At 51.4% G+C, this 16,302-nt stretch overlaps 1 protein-coding gene across 2 annotated transcripts; it reads left to right on the top strand.

The window, feature by feature from the left end:
- The first annotated feature begins 696 nt into the window (after nucleotides 1-696).
- On the top strand, nucleotides 697-14,708 carry ACKR3 (atypical chemokine receptor 3). Of its 2 annotated transcripts, none has more exons than XM_037850025.1 (2): nucleotides 697-792; nucleotides 12,825-14,708. In XM_037850025.1, exon 2 carries the CDS (start codon nucleotides 12,861-12,863, stop codon nucleotides 13,947-13,949), a length of 1,089 nt encoding a protein of 362 aa, XP_037705953.1. In that variant the 5' UTR covers nucleotides 697-792; nucleotides 12,825-12,860; the 3' UTR covers nucleotides 13,950-14,708. The 2 variants fall into 2 exon arrangements, with proteins under 2 accessions (XP_037705953.1, XP_037705952.1); XM_037850024.1 differs by lacking the exon at nucleotides 697-792 and adding an exon at nucleotides 2,729-2,842.
- Nucleotides 14,709-16,302: the final 1,594 nt, after the last annotated feature.

Here is a 16,302-nt window from a genome sequence, read left to right on the forward strand (position 1 = left end):
AAGACCTGGTCTTGGCCAAATCTGGCCTTCCCTGGTGCAGTGAGTGTCTCTGGGGTCACATTTGCCATCTCCAGGAACCAAACTATCACCATTCTAGCTGTGTTTCCACTAAGAGCCAGACACCCCGCCTACTGGGGTGCTGATCCTCCAGGGCACCAGCTTTTAAAGGGATATGGGGCATCAGGCCATGAGGCGGGGGAAACTAGAGCCCAGTGAGGACAGCCCACATGCAGACTACTGACAGGGAAGGAGAGGGGAGTGTGGCTGAAAACCCCCTTCCTCGCCCCTTCACAGTAGGTCCTCTGGGCTAGCAGAAGGCGTCCAGGAACTTTGGTTTCCGTTTCTGCTGGGTGGGACTAGAAGACAGAACCCCATCCCTGCCCTCACAGAGTTTCCTATTGGGGTAACCAAAGCCATTCCTATCAGAACTAGGCCTCCTGGGGGACCCCTCCCTTCCAAACGCTGCACCAGGGGGTGGCCTGCAGCAAACTTCAAGACTTGCAAAGAAAAATCTCTGCTCCTAGGGCAACACCGTCTTTCCCTGCACAGCACTGCTTACTTACCCTCTAATTTCCCCCGAGGACTGGTTCCTGGGACAGAGGCAGAATCAGTGCCAGACTGGGATGGGCTCTGGGGCCTCCTCCCATCCCAGCCAGTGGGAGGCTCAGCTCCTCCCTTCCAGGGCGGGAGCCCAAGAATTAACCCCGCTGTGCTGCTTCACTGCTTGTTGGATCCCCGGATCCCAGGTGGGCTGCACCGGGGCGAGGTGGCAGCCACTGAGCAGAAGTTCAGGTAAGAGGGGCAGCCCTGAGCTCCAGGTGGCTGTGAGGAGGGACCAGAAGACCCCACGATGTGGCCTTGGCCAGGGGACCCCTGCACTGGGCTGTACGGGCTCCTCCGTGGAGGCCCCTGGGCCCCCACCCTGCCCGGCTGGGTGGGAGAGACCCAGAAGCTTTAAAAAAACACAAACTGCTTTGCGTTTTCCTTCCTCCCCCTTAGCAACTGCATCCTGTCGCAGATTCTCGTCAATGTCTTTTCTTTTCAAGAGCACACACTTAGTTCAGAACAGATTCAAATCTCTCTTTGCTTTTCATCTGGGAAACAAGCCCGCTTTCTCTAAGAGTAGACTGTGCTTGGGTCCTACAAAGGAGGTCTCTGCTCAACCAGCAGGCACAGATACACGTTCATCTGCAAAAAGAAAACAGGAACCAGAAAAGCTGTGAAAGTATTTCGGGGCCGTGTCCTGGGCGTTTATAAATGGTGCCGGCTGCAGTTTTCCTGAAACAGCATTTACCTTGGGAGTTTTGACATGTAGCTGTGGGTGCTGATGTGACAAGAAGAATAATCGAGCCAGTTCTCCGATGACTGGACTGGGGTGGCCAGGGAGAGGATGGGGGCGGCTGGCCACAGCAGGTCCCCTTTGGTGCGTGACGGTTCCCGCGGGTGGCCTGCTGACGGCAGGTGCATGCCTAGTCCTCCATTCAGAAGGAAAATGGGGAGCTTTTAGGCAAACAAAATGTTTCTATTGTTAAGGTCTTTGGCTTTCCGGCTCCTGAGAGTTTGGCCTTACAGTCCTTGAGTTACAGCATTTGGCTGTCTGCCGTTATTTTTAGTAGAAATATAAAAAGAATCTCAAAAAGTGCAAATACAGCTAGTGTGTTTTACACACATGTAACTTTGTCCTTACAGACTCCACGAGAATCTGAAAGCAAAACAAAAGCAAAATAAAAAAAAAAAAAAAAAAAAAAAAAAAAAGCACATGACCCTGGGGGAGAAAACCCACAATAAGTGTGGTCTTAAAAGTAAAAGTTAGAGTAAAAAAAAAAAAACTAAGAGTTTGTTTTATGGTTGATTTTCTAAATGGGGTATTAGAGTTGAAAATTGCGTAGAACACTTAGGTTGAATTTCTCCCCATGGACCGAACTTTCGCAATACTCTTGGAGAAAAGAATGCAGATTTCAATTAAAAAAAGAGAGAAGCATTTGTTAACCTCACCTCAGAAAGAAGACATTATCAAAAGACATTTATCAGACCCTTAACATGTGCCTGGCACTGGTCCAGGGGCTTAGAACAAGATTTTGATTAGATGCCCAAGGAATATAGACCTAAGTTCCCTTACAAATAAAATTACATAAAGAAAAGCTATCACAAAGTCTCCATTCCCCCCTTTTGGGATATCCGATACGGTACCAATTAATTGCTCACCCCGAAACTGTTATTTCTGTTTTGGAGGAATTAAAAGAGAAAACCCAGACTTAATAACTCAACCTGGAGTTCAGAAGTTCAGAGCAATTCGTCCAGGGAACAAAGTCTTCCCTAAAGCTAGCAAGCATTCCAGGGAGCGCTTGGTGCTAATTGGATTATTAAAGATATACCTGAGGCCAGATAAATATTTGATGATTTTGCAAAGCACTAAGGTTTCTTTGCAGTTCTGCTAATATCTCCCCCACCCCCCCACACAGACACACAGACACAGACACACACACACACACACACACACACACACACACACACACGCATGGGATCTGTACCTTGTGACTTCATTTGACTTTGTAAATGAAGGAAGGCTGGGATTTCCCAAGAGTGCGTAAACAGACCAAGGTTTACGGGGTGCGTGTGAGTGTGTGTGTGTGTGTGTGTGTGTGTGTGTGTGTGTGTGCGCGCGCCCCTGTGAGAGGGGCGGGGGTGGAGGAGGGGGAGGGAGGAGATGAGGGTTACAAAGCTGCCATCTAGAGGCGCCTTTCTGCAGTGTATATAATGCTCGTCTGCAGCACAGCGAGCTCACAGTTCCCCAGAACTGCTCAGTGCTGACGGAGCCAGGCAAGCCGGAGCCCGGAGGGAGGTAAGGAAAAGGCGCCTGTTCCTGTTCTGCAGCCCTGCTTGGAAAGGAAGGGTGGTGTGGGAGAGGCAGGCAGGTAGGGTTTCTGCTCTTAAGTGAAATAGTCTTTTTCAGAGGACTTTCTTTTTTAAGTTGCTGAGATGGGGACTTGAAGTCTCAGGTCTGGTTTCTGAAAGCACAGTCTGCAGTTGCATGCCTGCTTTGCAAAGTGCTTCTGCTAATTTGGGGGCTTCACCTTGCCCTACAGAAAGCAAAGGGCAATATATTCTTAAGGCGCTTGTGGAAGGAACTCTCTGTGTGTATTAGTAGAATTTAGGAATCTGGCGTTTATTTGCTGCTCTGCGTATGGAAGCTCAAGTAAGCTGGGAACTTTGCAAGAACAGACTGTCCCCACCGCTTGCCCCGGGTTGGCATAGGGATTTGCTGGCACTGCTGCCTATCTGCCTTGCTTCTGGTTATACTGATTGGGAAATAGAATTGGCAGTAAATATATAATTCCAGAAAGACGAACAGTTAATTAAGAGGCATCCTTAAGGGAAGCAGAAAATTGTGCTGAAAATCTTGGTGCATCCAGAATGCATTTGAATTCAGTGCTTTGGGGTTTACCAGAGCCTGCAAGTCCGGAAGCTGTAAGTGTGAATGTTAAATACAGCCTGGTCTTCTTGTCTCTGACTGCATCCCTGCTAATCTAATTAGAGTATTTATTGTTCCCCTAGAAGTTAAGTCCAATTTCAGTTGGGAAAAAGGCACACACAGAAGTCTAGTATTTTGCAGTTTAAATATACACTTCAGGTAAAACATGAATTTGTTCAGTTTTCTTAACATACATAAAGATTCAAGGAGTGAATGAGAGTCAGAACTTTGGAGTGAAGTGAGGAACGGTAGTTACTTGGTTGTAACTTCCAGGGAGAATGAGAAGTTGCAAAAGTTGGACGCTTGCTTGCTTTCCTTCTTTCCTGCCACCCTCCCTCCCTCCTCTCCTTCTTTCCTTCCATCCTCCCTCCTTCCTTTCCTTCTTTCCTCCCTCTCTCACTCCCTCCCTCCTTCCTCCCCTCCCTTCCTTCTTTCCTTCTCTCTCGCTTTCAAATCTTTTGCTCACAACAGTATAATTAGGTTTTACAAAAGTGGGAGAGCCTCTTAAATACTTTACAGCGCTTTGAATGTATTTGGTGTGGTGCCATACCCTAAAATTTCATTCTGCAAAGTTTCGATGTGGTCAACTCTTTTCCTTTCTTTTTAAACTCAGACGCTGCCTTTGTGTCCCTTTATTTATCCGAGAAAAACGTGGAGGTCAAATAGGCTTGCCCAGAAAAGAAAGTGGAGGCTGTTGGTTTCTGTACTTAACTTTTCTACAGATTTAAAATGGATAAACAGCTTGTTTTTCTTTCAACAGCATATGAGCTCTGCCCAGATGCAAAGATTTCTCCAAAGCAAAGTTGCATATAGGAGCTCTAGCTTGGAAACAATTTGCTCTTTTTCCCTTGTCTTGCCTTGCAACTGCTGTGCACAAGGTGCTGCAGCCTCCAGGAGGTGGGGGGTGGGGGCGCTGCACGGGAGGGGGTTGAAATGCAAAAGAGAACGGAGGAAAAAGACTATTTTGCTGCCAATCTGATTTTTTTTTAAAAGGGACATGCATTGCAATCACAGTTTCAAAGAGTTTCAGAAAAGTATATCCAAGGCAGCCTGTCTGTGTTTAACTGGGTCAGGACTTCGGAGGTGAGTTTATGCTGCATGAACGAGACTTTTGAGAGTTGAGAGGGTATTACCGTTTTTAATCAGGCCCAGAACAGGCAGTGTAGGCTGTCTGGATGGAACACACACACACACACACACACAACTAAATCAGGAACAGTGGCTTTTTGTGTGATAATTCGAGGCAGAGAGGCTCCTGTTTTCTCGGAGACGTGAAGGAAGTTGGTTGAAGTTACCCAAACCTGAGGCTGGAGGGCAGACAATCACTTTATAAAGCCTAAGAGTAACCAAGGGAAAAGAAAAAGACTCCGAGATTTGAGGACTTGAGGCTTTTTTGGGTGATTTTGTAGCGCGCGAATGGAATCTGGGGCTAGAAAGCATTTATACTTTCCAGCCAGGCAACCAAGGAACTTAGTTTTCCTCTTAGGCACACTTCAGTCCCATGCGTGTGGGACGACTTAGAAACGAAGGGCCGTGTCTGTGTCAAGTGTTTATAAAATAGTCTAGAAAAGGTATAGCACCAGGACACATCGTCCACTGAAATGAGAGCAAGCCAGAAGGCAAAAGACTACCGGTTAGGGCAGGCAAGTGCCCTGAGTTTGAATACTCGATGGTTTTCAGCAGGGAAGACGGAATCTTTTGCTACGTAAGCACATACTAATTTAGAATTGGGGGGAAAATGTTATTGCTTCTCTATTAATTAAAGTGCTTGGGGAATTGCATAATTTTATAGTGAAATGTTGGCTGAGCCAAAAGTGGGTACAGAAGTGGACCCCAAGTTTTGTTCAAGACACCCAAAGGGTGAAGGGGCTGAGCCTCTATCCAAGTGGCCCAGAAGTGCTGGTGGCGAAGGGATAAAGGGTCACCGAGCGGGGCAGGGTGATGGCGGGTGCCTTTGAAAGTTCAGTGGGCCGCGCAGCCGGCACCTTCTGAGTTCCTTATCGTCACTGATGCCTTTGTGGCTCTAACTCGGTTTTATTAACAGAGACGACGATTTTATTTTAAAGGAAGCCTTGATTGTGGAGGCTTCTCCCGGGAGCTCCGCTGCCTGTAACAGAGAGTGGGAAGGTGAGGGAGCTCCCCTGGCCCAGCCCGTTTCCCACCACCTCCTCCTACGGGTCCTAAGCCCGGTGGGAATTAGGATCCAGTTACAGCGGGCCGACAGCAGCTTTTGTGATCCTGGAATCTCACTGCCCGGCCTTCTTGCTAAGGCAAAGCCATTGCTTCCCTGTGGGCTGCCGAGCACAATAGGCCAGATCAGGTTTCTGGATGTGGATTCTGTCCCCCCAGTTACTTACCGGGGGATGGATGCGCTGCGTGTGTGCTAATGCGACGTCTGGCTGAGGACTGGGAGTAGGTGGCCCCTGTCTCAACCAGGGAGAGGCGTTTCCTGCCTCTCTTTATTATTTATTTAGTCTTTAAGTGCGCAGATGATTCGAGGCAGCTCCTCATTTGCGTAAAATGCATTCCCTGCCAAAAGTGTGGTCGGCACCGAGATGTTTTCTGTTTGCTCGGCTCTGGGGGACAGGCACGCCCCGCCGGCCCGCTATGGCCCGCTATCAGCCCGCTATCAGCCCTCGCAGCTTCCCCTCCCTGCTGCCCCAGGCCTGCTGGCTGGTTTGCTTTCTCATGGAGGTGATGCAGGATTGAAACCGCAACACAACAAAACGCATGGTGTGCCTTGCCAGATGGTTCTTTAGAGAGAGTGTGGGTTCTCTTTATCTAAATTGCAGGCCCAGTGTCAGCCCAGGCCAGCCAAGCAGGAGGGGTGGGTGCTTTCGCAGACACCCCAGATGAAGTCTCTGGAGCAGCTGGAAGGGTGAAAGGAACTCAGTTCCTGGCCCCAGACCTGAGGCCAGCCAGTCTCTGCACCTGTCCTGTTTGCAGGGGTGCACCGAGAGAGGCCAAGCAGGGTGACCGGCTCTTGTCTTGGGACCACACTGAATTTCTCCCTGGAATTCTATTTGGGAAGGACACGGATCAGCAACTGAAGAGGCCAATGAAGAAGTCACCTTCCGGGCTGAGCATCTGTAATTTGGTGCTGAGGCTTCTCCTTAGAAAGATGGGCTTCGGGGAGGTTTCTGCACAGCCCCGCAGCCCCAGGGCCCCTCGGTTTCACAGTTGTGGGGGCCCCAGGCCTGGTCCAGTTATCTTATCCGCCTCCCCTCAGGGTGGTTGTCTCCATCCAGCCGGCTGGCTGCAAGGCCTTCTGCGCCATGTCACTTCCATTCTCCAAAGCCTTTCCGGCCCCAAGCACCTTTCTCGGGCCAAGGCCTTCTTGGGTCTGCTGTGGATGGGCCCAGGCCTGACCTCCTCGTCACCCATTTAGGCCGGACTCGCCTCTCCAGTGCTCCTCCGTGGAGTCTGCCTTGGCCAGGTTGGTCCACCCTGACTTCACGGCTGTCCCTCCTGGGACACCCGTGACCCCCCTGCTCCCCTTGGCGGGCCCAAAGTCCGTGGAGTGGAAATCCCTCAGCCTCCTGCTGAAGGGGCAGCGCCAGCTCCCCCTGCCCTGCCAGGGTGCTGGGCTGCCCGCCTCCTGGCCTGGGAGTGAGGACAAGGATTCGGGGTTGTTACCCCCACATCACCATTTGGGGAAGGAAAAGGGGTGATGTACAGAAAATACTGTCTGGACTTCCATGTCCAATGCTGGCTTCCTGTCCCTGGTCACGCAGGGGTCCAGAGAACCACTGATTCATTGAGCACCTACTTCTTGCTTGCTGTGGCTGCACCAAGATGAATAAGACACAGGGTGGGGGCTTGAGGGGGAAGGGGTGTAGGGCGGGGCCACGTAACCCCACCCAGGGATGGAGAGTGGAGACGCAGAGTGGAGCAGGCAGAGCAGGGGCTGGAGGAAGGGGCCAGCAGGGCTGCGTCATTTGGGAGGAGAGGGGCAAAGGGGACTCGTTGGGAGGGCCTTCCTAGCATGTAAGCGGAAATTGCAAACACGTTGGAGGCGCTTTTGGCGACACTGGCAGGAACGGACCACTGCCTCAGGGGCAGACTTTGTGCCAGTGTAAGGAGCACTGTTTATTGCACGACAGACCACCACCGCTTGGAGATTTCTAATCCTGGCGACACCGCCGGCCCCGCCCGCCGGGTGAGCGCAGGCAAACCATTTGGATGCAGCTAAGTACTTCAAGCCTCTTGCTGCAGCTGGGCCGTTGTCAAGGAAACTTGGTTGATGAATAATAAACCTCAGAAATGAGAGTCGCATCTCCCAGAAAAGTCATCTCCAGTTGACAAAGGACGGATTCTACCATTTGAGAAAGCGAGCAGTTGGCCCGTGCTTTCCAGACGTTCATTTCCTGGGGTGGGGCCTCTGTGTGCAGGTGGCGGCCAGGTGGCCAGAGAAAGTGTTAGGAAGAGGGAGTGGCAAGTGATGGTCATTGCTTTTTGTCCTGGGTTGAGCTCTGTGGTCCAGAAAAATGGACCACGAGCCATTTTTATTTTCTTGTGGGCCATTCCTCCTTCAATTCTGGGTGTTTTAAAAATGTACATATAATTCTCGATGTCAGATTTCAGATACGACCCAGGCACATAAAAGTAAAACGACAACTCTCCCTTTGTCCCCACATCCCACTTTTCTGGCCCAACATTTTCTATTTATTGCAGTTATTTTTCTATGCCTTTATGCACATATATTTACATATAACAATACACATAGTTTTTGCCTTTTTTGAATAGATGGGATTATGTTATATTTGCGTGTGTGTTTAAAATACACGTCATCACTTTTCCGTGTTCATAAAGAGGCCTCTCTCTTTTTACAGCTGTCATATTCCAGGCATGTATGCAACATAATTTTTCGAACCATTCTCTACTGATGAACATATATGTTGTTCCCAATTTTTCCTAGCCTAAGTAGGAATACTAGCTTCAGTAAGTGTTCTTGTCTGTACATCTTTGGGGCTCATGTGAGTATTTGTGAACTTATCAAATCATAGGACTGGAAAAACATCTTATTCTAAGCCCCTTGTTCCTTTCATAGGGAAACCTTTGGAGCAGATGCCTTACAACCACAGCTCTGGCCTCCAGCCCTCGGGAACAGAAGTGCTAGGTTATTCCAGCAGAGGTGACTGTGGGATCAAGAAATACCCGAGTGCTCACCAGCCGTCCCCGCTTCCTGGCACAAACAGACCAGCGAGTGGCTGTGCTGCGTTCTGCATTTATACCCAGCCCTGTCCCTCATTTGCAGGGAATGCAGTCAGCTCTTTATGTGGTGGATGAGGTCATCCCCCACATTTTGCTGTCGGGGAGCTGAGGTTCCTGGGTAGGGTGCTGGGGGAGTTTAAATGGCCTCGGGGAGTTAATTAGTGTGGTGCTCCCTCCACCTTCAGATTTTTGCTGAAGCTTTGTCACTGGGGGCTGGAAACCTGGGGCCCTGGGTAGGCATTTCACAGTTTGCCTCCTTATGCCTTTGTTCCTATCAGGGACTTGTTAAAATCTAGGCAGGCAATTTAGAAGATTCTTTACTCCAGCAGTGGACACACAACTTCAGTGTAATAGCGTCAAATGAAAGCACCCCTGGGCATCCCCAAACCTCTTAGACACAAGCCTGAGCAGCGGGCCTTTTGTTGTAGACCCTGCTCAATGCAATGTGGCAGCTCCCATTTTGAATAAGGCAGCTGTCTTTGTCAAATAATATTCTCTTTTCTGGAAAAAACCCTTGTTTGTTCCCAAAACCTAATGCATGAAAAATTCCAAAATGACAAAAGGTTAAGCTATTGTTTGGTGCTTTCCCCCTTTTCTTTACATCCCCATTTAAATTTGCAGAGGATCTGATTTCTCCACTGTTTGTTTAATCGCCTCTCTCTCTCTGCTTCCCTCCTTCCTTTGACCACTGGAGCCTCCTGTGGTGGGAGGGGAGAGGCCCATTCAGGCCCCCCAGAAGGGGGCAGGCATTGGGGGGGGCTCCCACAGGCTCATCTGCCAGCCTGTGGGAGTGTGTGTGCTGCCCGCGCCCCCGGGGCCCATAGGGGATCAGGGATCAGTGATGGATGTTCAGTGATTGGAGGGGCCAGCTGACATTGCCACTGCAGCCAGGGGCCTCCCAGCCTCTGCCATCTCCCCTTGAGCCCCTCTGACAGTAACACCCACTGCCCCTGCAGGAAGATACCCACTGGGGAGCCCCTGGAGGATCACTGGGGCAGGGGAACGATTGCCTCACAAATGATGTTTTTGGCTCAGAGGCCCAGCAGTGACTGAATCCAGTCTCCACTGCCTAGAGGTGAATGGATGGCACCAGGGTCCCTGAGCCCATTCCCACCACTGCCCTGGGCTGGGAGGAGGCCGAGGGTGGGCCGTGCCCCAGGGGTGCAAGTGCAGGAGAGTCCATTTTGCAGGAAAGGTGCAGGGACCTAGAAGGACCTAGAATTGGCCTGACGGTTTCCCAGAGGGACGAGCATGAGAAGCAGGCACTGTCTCCCTCTCGGGTCCTGCCCCTTGCTGGGGTACATCTGGGTAAAGAGCGGCCAGGTTGCAGGGTGCCGTGGCTGCCCCCCTGCAGGCCTTAAAGCCAGAGCAGACTGTCATCCGAGAGCTGAAGGAAGGGGTGGGGTGGGGTTCAGGCTCCCGGAGACTGAGGGCCAGTCCTTTCTTTCCTGCCCCTGTGAATGGCCCCAGCCTGGGATTTATGGCCGATTCTGGCCGGGCTTGGTGGGGCCATGCCAGCGGGGCCAGAGGAAGGAGGCCCGGCAGGCGCCAGGAGCTGGTTTCTGGTCCCAGCTCCACCTCTGCCCTCGGGCTGGGGCTGGTCCCCCATCTGTGCTCCTCTGTTCTCTGGGGACGCTGGGGTCAGATGAGATCATGTGTGTGAAAGTGCTTTGTAAACCAAGCCACGCTGCCAATGCAAAGTGCTTTATTTTAAGGAAATGGGGAAAAAAGGGTGACTGCAGTAGAACCGTGCAGGAGGTGGCTTTGCTCTTGGTGGCTTAGAGACCAAAGGGGAGGGGGCCAAACAGGAGCTCAAGACGCAGTCTGCCCAGGGGCCAGTCGGGGGGTCAGGGGTCCTCAGCTTCTCCTCGGCATCTCCTGCAGCCTGCCCGGTGCCAAGGGCTCAGGTCCTTTACTTTCTGCCCAGGCAGCGTCTTCAGACAGTGTATTCCAAAGCCTCTGAGTTTAAGAAGTGTATTTGGCATAAGCTTGACCTTGCCTAAGTCTCAAAGGGAGCCCCCTGCGTGTGCATCTCAGGTCTTACACGTCAGAGGTCCCCACGTGCGAGGGTGTTAACTCCTGGTGGGACAGCTCTGAGCAGCGGGGACCTCTGGGCTTTGGGGTCCCCTCCACGGAAGACTTTCTGATGAGTCGAGAGGACGTGGCCGTCATGGGGGGGATCCCGCTCTCCGTCAGCAGCAGGGACCACTAGGCCCAGTTAGGCCAATGTGCAAAACCCATAGAGAGGACTAGCCCAGGGGCTGGCAGACAGCCTCGGGGGGATTCGGGGGCAGGTCATCGGCTGGGAGTTTCGGGGACAAAGCAGAGTGACTCGCTTCTCAGGGATTCTGTTCATGCTGTCCTGACGGAGAAACGCATCCAACTATGCGTCTTGGTGTTAGCTCGAGAATCCCCCTCCACTGGGGGACATGTACTCTCTTAGCCTTTAATAGTCAGCTTCAAATGTGGGAGAAGGATTAAATGAGATTATGGTTTGTGCGAAAGGGGAGAAACTGGCTGGAGAAGCCCCACAGCTCTTTCTTCCCAGCCAGGGAAGGGGGCTTGGAGGTGGTGAGTTTTTATTAAGCCACTGCTGTGTGCCAGATTCTGCTTTGGTTCCTTTCATTCTTAAGTGACTCCGTGAGCTGGGGGCGTTGAACGATGGCCCCGAGGTTAAACACTCATGAACAGCGGAGCCCAGAATCCAATCCCAGGAATGCCAGACGCTTTGCCCAGGTCTGACTGTCCGTCACTTTCGCACACCTGCCTGCACGCTGACCCGCTGGCCTACATCCTCCATCCTCTGGGGGCTTCTCACAAGCACCCTGAGGCCACTGTAAATGAGCTCGGCACGCACGTTGCGTTCTGGGACAGCTGACAAGGTCCCTGTGCCTCCGAGATCCCTCAACAGTGCACCCTGGAGTTAATTTTTTTCACTTTTTACCCCCTCCCCTATCTGTCAAGATATGTCTCTATGTAGACCCCCACTCACCCAGCCACCCAGCCAGCCTGGCTGCCCCCAGCCCGGTGGCTCTAGGGCTTCTGGAACGGAGGCCGGGCAAGGTTAGCTGCTGACCACAGACGGTGTCAGTGAGATTCCAGGGCCTTCAAGGGGCCGGTCAGCAGTGGAAGATGGCACCTGACAGCCCTCGTAGACAGTATATTTGTGGAGAAACGACTTCCAGACGTGACAGCACCTTGTGGCTGAATTCTCAGCGGGTATTAAAATGCTGACAATTGACTGTCGGCCTCGCATCAGGCTGGCAGGGAAAACACTTGGGAAAATCGTCAGCTCCCTTCAGAAACGCAGCAGGTGGTAGTTTTTTGTGCTTCGGCTCTTGGCACAAATTGCTTTTGAAGCAGTTGAACAAATAAAGCCACGGAAAGCCAGGCGATGGCCCTGAGCATGTGACAGCTGGTTGGTTGCCCTTGTAGAAAAGCACACAGCAAACCCGGGTCTGCAGGTTCGGGGCGCGGTTAAGGTTTCAGCCATTCCAGATTCTCACCGTATTTTCAGTTATCGTCATTCCTGCAAATGGAGGGCAGGCTGATTCAGGTTCACACACACTTGAATTTTGCAGAAAGGTAAAAAGCACTTAGTCATGTTTTCAACACAAATTTGGAAGAGAATTGAAAATGCTTTCATGGAGACCCCAAGGCAGGGTGCTTGAAACACAACAGTGCCTGGAAAAGATCAGCTGCAGCTCCACCGTTCTCTGGAGATGCAGATAAAATGACTCCAATGTCCCCTGCTGAAATCGAGCCCGTCTTCAGGCTGCCTGTCATTTCTTTGGCCCTGGTTCTATGTTGATTTCACATCCCGGGGCATAGCCAGCTGATGACGTCTTAAGAACACAGCCTCGAAAAGATACAGAAAGCAAACAGTGGTCTTCTCTTTGAGGACCATGTGAACTTGGTTGGGTTCTGTGTGTGCTTTGTTTTGCTTTGCAGAGTTAAGTTTCGATTTTTCTCTTTTCCCTTTCTTTGCAAAGACACTACAGAGCTGAAGTGAAACAGCTGAGCACATGGGAGGGGAGGCTTGGGGCGGCGGGGGCAGATGGAAAAGTTGGACAGAAACGTGAAGTTTTCCTGACAAAGCGGTTTTCCCATCTTTTTTGTTTGTTCGATTCTCGCGCAGGAACTTTGCTCGCCCCCCGCCCCCCACCTCGGAACCATGGATTTGCATCTCTTCGACTACTCGGAACCGGGGAATTTCTCCGACATCAGCTGGCCGTGCAACAGCAGCGAGTGCCTCGTGGTGGACACGGTGCTGTGCTCCAACATGCCAAACAAAAGCATCCTGCTCTACACGCTCTCCTTTATCTACATTTTCATCTTCGTGATCGGCATGGTGGCCAACTCCGTGGTGGTCTGGGTGAACATTCAGGCCAAAACCACGGGCTACGACACGCACTGCTACATCTTAAATCTGGCCATCGCCGACCTCTGGGTGGTCCTCACCATCCCAGTCTGGGTGGTCAGCCTGGTGCAGCATAACCAGTGGCCCATGGGGGAGCTCACCTGCAAGATCACACACCTGGTATTCTCCATCAACCTCTTCGGCAGCATCTTCTTCCTTGCGTGCATGAGCGTGGACCGCTACCTCTCCATCACCTACTTCGCCAACACCGCCAGCTGCCGGAAGAAGACGGTGCGCCGCGTCGTCTGCATTCTGGTGTGGCTTCTCGCCTTCTGTGTGTCCCTGCCCGACACGTACTACCTGAAGACCGTCACGTCGGCGTCCAACAACGAGACCTACTGTCGGTCCTTCTACCCGGAGCACAGCGTTAAGGAGTGGCTCATTGGCATGGAGCTGGTCTCGGTGGTCTTGGGCTTCGCCGTTCCTTTCTCTGTCATCGCTGTCTTCTACTTCCTCCTTGCCAGGGCCATCTCGGCATCCGGCGACCAAGAGAAGCACAGCAGCCGCAAGATTATCTTTTCCTACGTGGTTGTCTTCCTCGTCTGCTGGCTCCCCTACCATGTGGTGGTGCTCCTGGATGTCTTCTCCGTCCTCCACTACATCCCTTTCACCTGCCAGCTGGAGAACTTTCTCTTCACGGCTCTGCACGTCACGCAGTGTCTGTCCCTGGTGCATTGCTGTGTCAACCCCGTGCTCTACAGCTTCATCAATCGCAACTACAGGTACGAGCTGATGAAGGCCTTCATTTTTAAGTACTCGGCCAAGACGGGGCTCACCAAGCTGATCGATGCTTCCCGAGTGTCCGAGACGGAGTACTCTGCTTTGGAGCAGAACACCAAGTGATCCCCTGCCAAGTCTCCAGCGCCCACGTGCTTGTTTTTTAGGAGGTCGTTGGTCCGCAGATTTTTCAGCTTCGGTCTTGATGTTTGGGTGACTGGACGGTGGGTTGGAGCCCTGGTGCGTTTTTTCTCCCTCTCCCGGGCCATGCATCCGGATAGTTCTCTATCCTGTTACAGTGAGCTGGGCGGCTGGTGCTACGTGTCAAGTTCAGCTTCAGGATGGGCTCTCCTGGGCCTCTGTAGAATAGGACTTTCTGAGTTTCCTTAATTTTTTTTTTATATGGTAATTTGTATTTAAGTCCTCAGACTTTATTTTCTCACTATTGGCATACCTTATAAATGTATTTGAAAGTTAAATATATTTTGAATATTGACCGGATGTATAATGCTGACTTCTACTCAGAGTGTTACAATTGCAAGGTTAGCTTGACTTCAGTTTTGACTAAGGATGACATTAATTGTTAGCTGTTTTGAAATGATAAATAAATATATATATATAAATATATATATAAATATATGCCAGTTTTGGCTGAAATGTTCTATTTACAATAGTTTTATATCTGGGTGGTGCTTCGTACCAGCATGGGGGTATGGGATGCAAACTGTTGTGTAGCACAGTTTGGGACATGAATAGTATCGTAAAATTGCATTCAAAAATGAAACTGCTCTAGGTTGCAACACTGTGCACAAAATCGACAGTCCTAGTTCGGCGAGTTCTGTCAATTTGTAAGTTATTTTTTTTAATAAAGTGTTTTTTTTTTTTCCATAAAAGGCATCTGGGTCTCAGTTTTTAACGTGTGTTTTGGCATTTAGGGGGCTTGTCTGATGATATGTGGCTCTGTATGCACATATAGGTCAACCTACCCGTAGGTTTTAAACCTAGTTAAAAGGGGTTAACTTGGACGAAATGATGTCAAAGGAAGAAAGGCCTCGGGACACATAGGGTTGGTCTGCCAGGAGGTCAGTGGAGGGCCTGTCCCCGCCGAAGCTGCTCTGCTGCTCCCGTCTCCAGCAAGAGGACTTGCCCGGACCCAGCTTCTGCATGGTGGGGAGGGGGCTTCCATCTTCACTACCGGCCCTGGGGCGCTGCTGTTGGAGCCGCACTGAGCAGTAACCGTGACAACTGAGGCACCCAGAGAGCTGCCTGGAGTCGCAGAGTCGGGCCTAACGGGACACTCTGGCCCCAGGGGTGCAGTGAGGGGCTGCAACCATAGAGAAAAGCCCCCACGCCTGGCAGTCCATGCATATTCTAAGGGGCGTGCACGTCTTGCCTTGTTCCAATAGGATTGGAGGCAGATAATAATGGAGATAGTAAGATAATATCATGGTAATAGCAAGGATAGCATGAGGAAGGGAAAAGTAAGAATAGAATAGCAGCTCGAAGTCGGGGGAAATTGCAACTCAAATATATGTCCCTTGACAATACAAGTGAACACGGGCTCGACCCTGAACTCTGTGGTGGTCCGAGTTCAAGTTCAGACAGAAACACATTTTGCTTCCAAACCATGAATTCAAGGTGGGGAGGGTTGGGGGTGGGGCCTAACTGCAGTTCTCAAACTCAACTGCACTAAATGAAACAAAATTAATTCAACTCAATTTCTGATGTGAGGCCCTATTCAGAGCTGCCCGCTCCCCCTTTCCCGGGGGTGGTGTGTGAGCCGTTCTGGTCCTCGACAGTTGTCTGTCCGTGCTGGCGGCTGTCCTTGCTCTCGTCAGGCCTCCTTCCATGTCACCCCTGTTCTAGGGGCTCTTTCTGCTGGTCCACAGGGGGCCAGGAGCCGGGAGGACCATCCCAGGCTTCCTTTCTCTCAGGCTGCACCCAGCCCCCGGGACCACCCTCATCCGCGTGCGGGGGGCGGGAGGGGGCTGAACATGGAACCGGCCCTGGGCTCGCCCCCAGCTCCTGTGGCTTCCGGGGGATTCTCCCTCTCCCACGGCCTCCCTGGGCGAGAGCCCACGGCTCAGTGACTCCTCTGTCCCACACCCCGTAGACCTTTCCGATGTCTGCAGCCCCCAGGGTGGGGTCCTTCAGGGGGACACAGGGTGACTCCACTCTCTCATCTGCTTCTAGAACCCTCGTTGGCCCTGCCTGTGACTTGAGGACTGGCTCCTATTTATCCCCTGCTTGTTTAGGCTCCAACCCCCCTCAGGCTCTAGGACTTTTGAAAGTCAAAAGCCTTTTCTTTGATTTTGGCTTTAACAGTCTTTCCTTGGAGCAACGTGCTATAGACCAGGCAGCTGCAGGTTGGATAAAGAACAGAACATCCAGGGGGAAAATTATCAGTTAATACTCAAAAACAAAAACATTCTTTCCCACCCCTATGGGGGTGGACGAGGAGATGTGGGTCGGGGTTGGG

Source organism: Choloepus didactylus, chromosome 9 (genome assembly GCF_015220235.1).
Source record: "Choloepus didactylus isolate mChoDid1 chromosome 9, mChoDid1.pri, whole genome shotgun sequence".
NCBI classification, from domain to species: domain Eukaryota; kingdom Metazoa; phylum Chordata; class Mammalia; order Pilosa; family Megalonychidae; genus Choloepus; species Choloepus didactylus.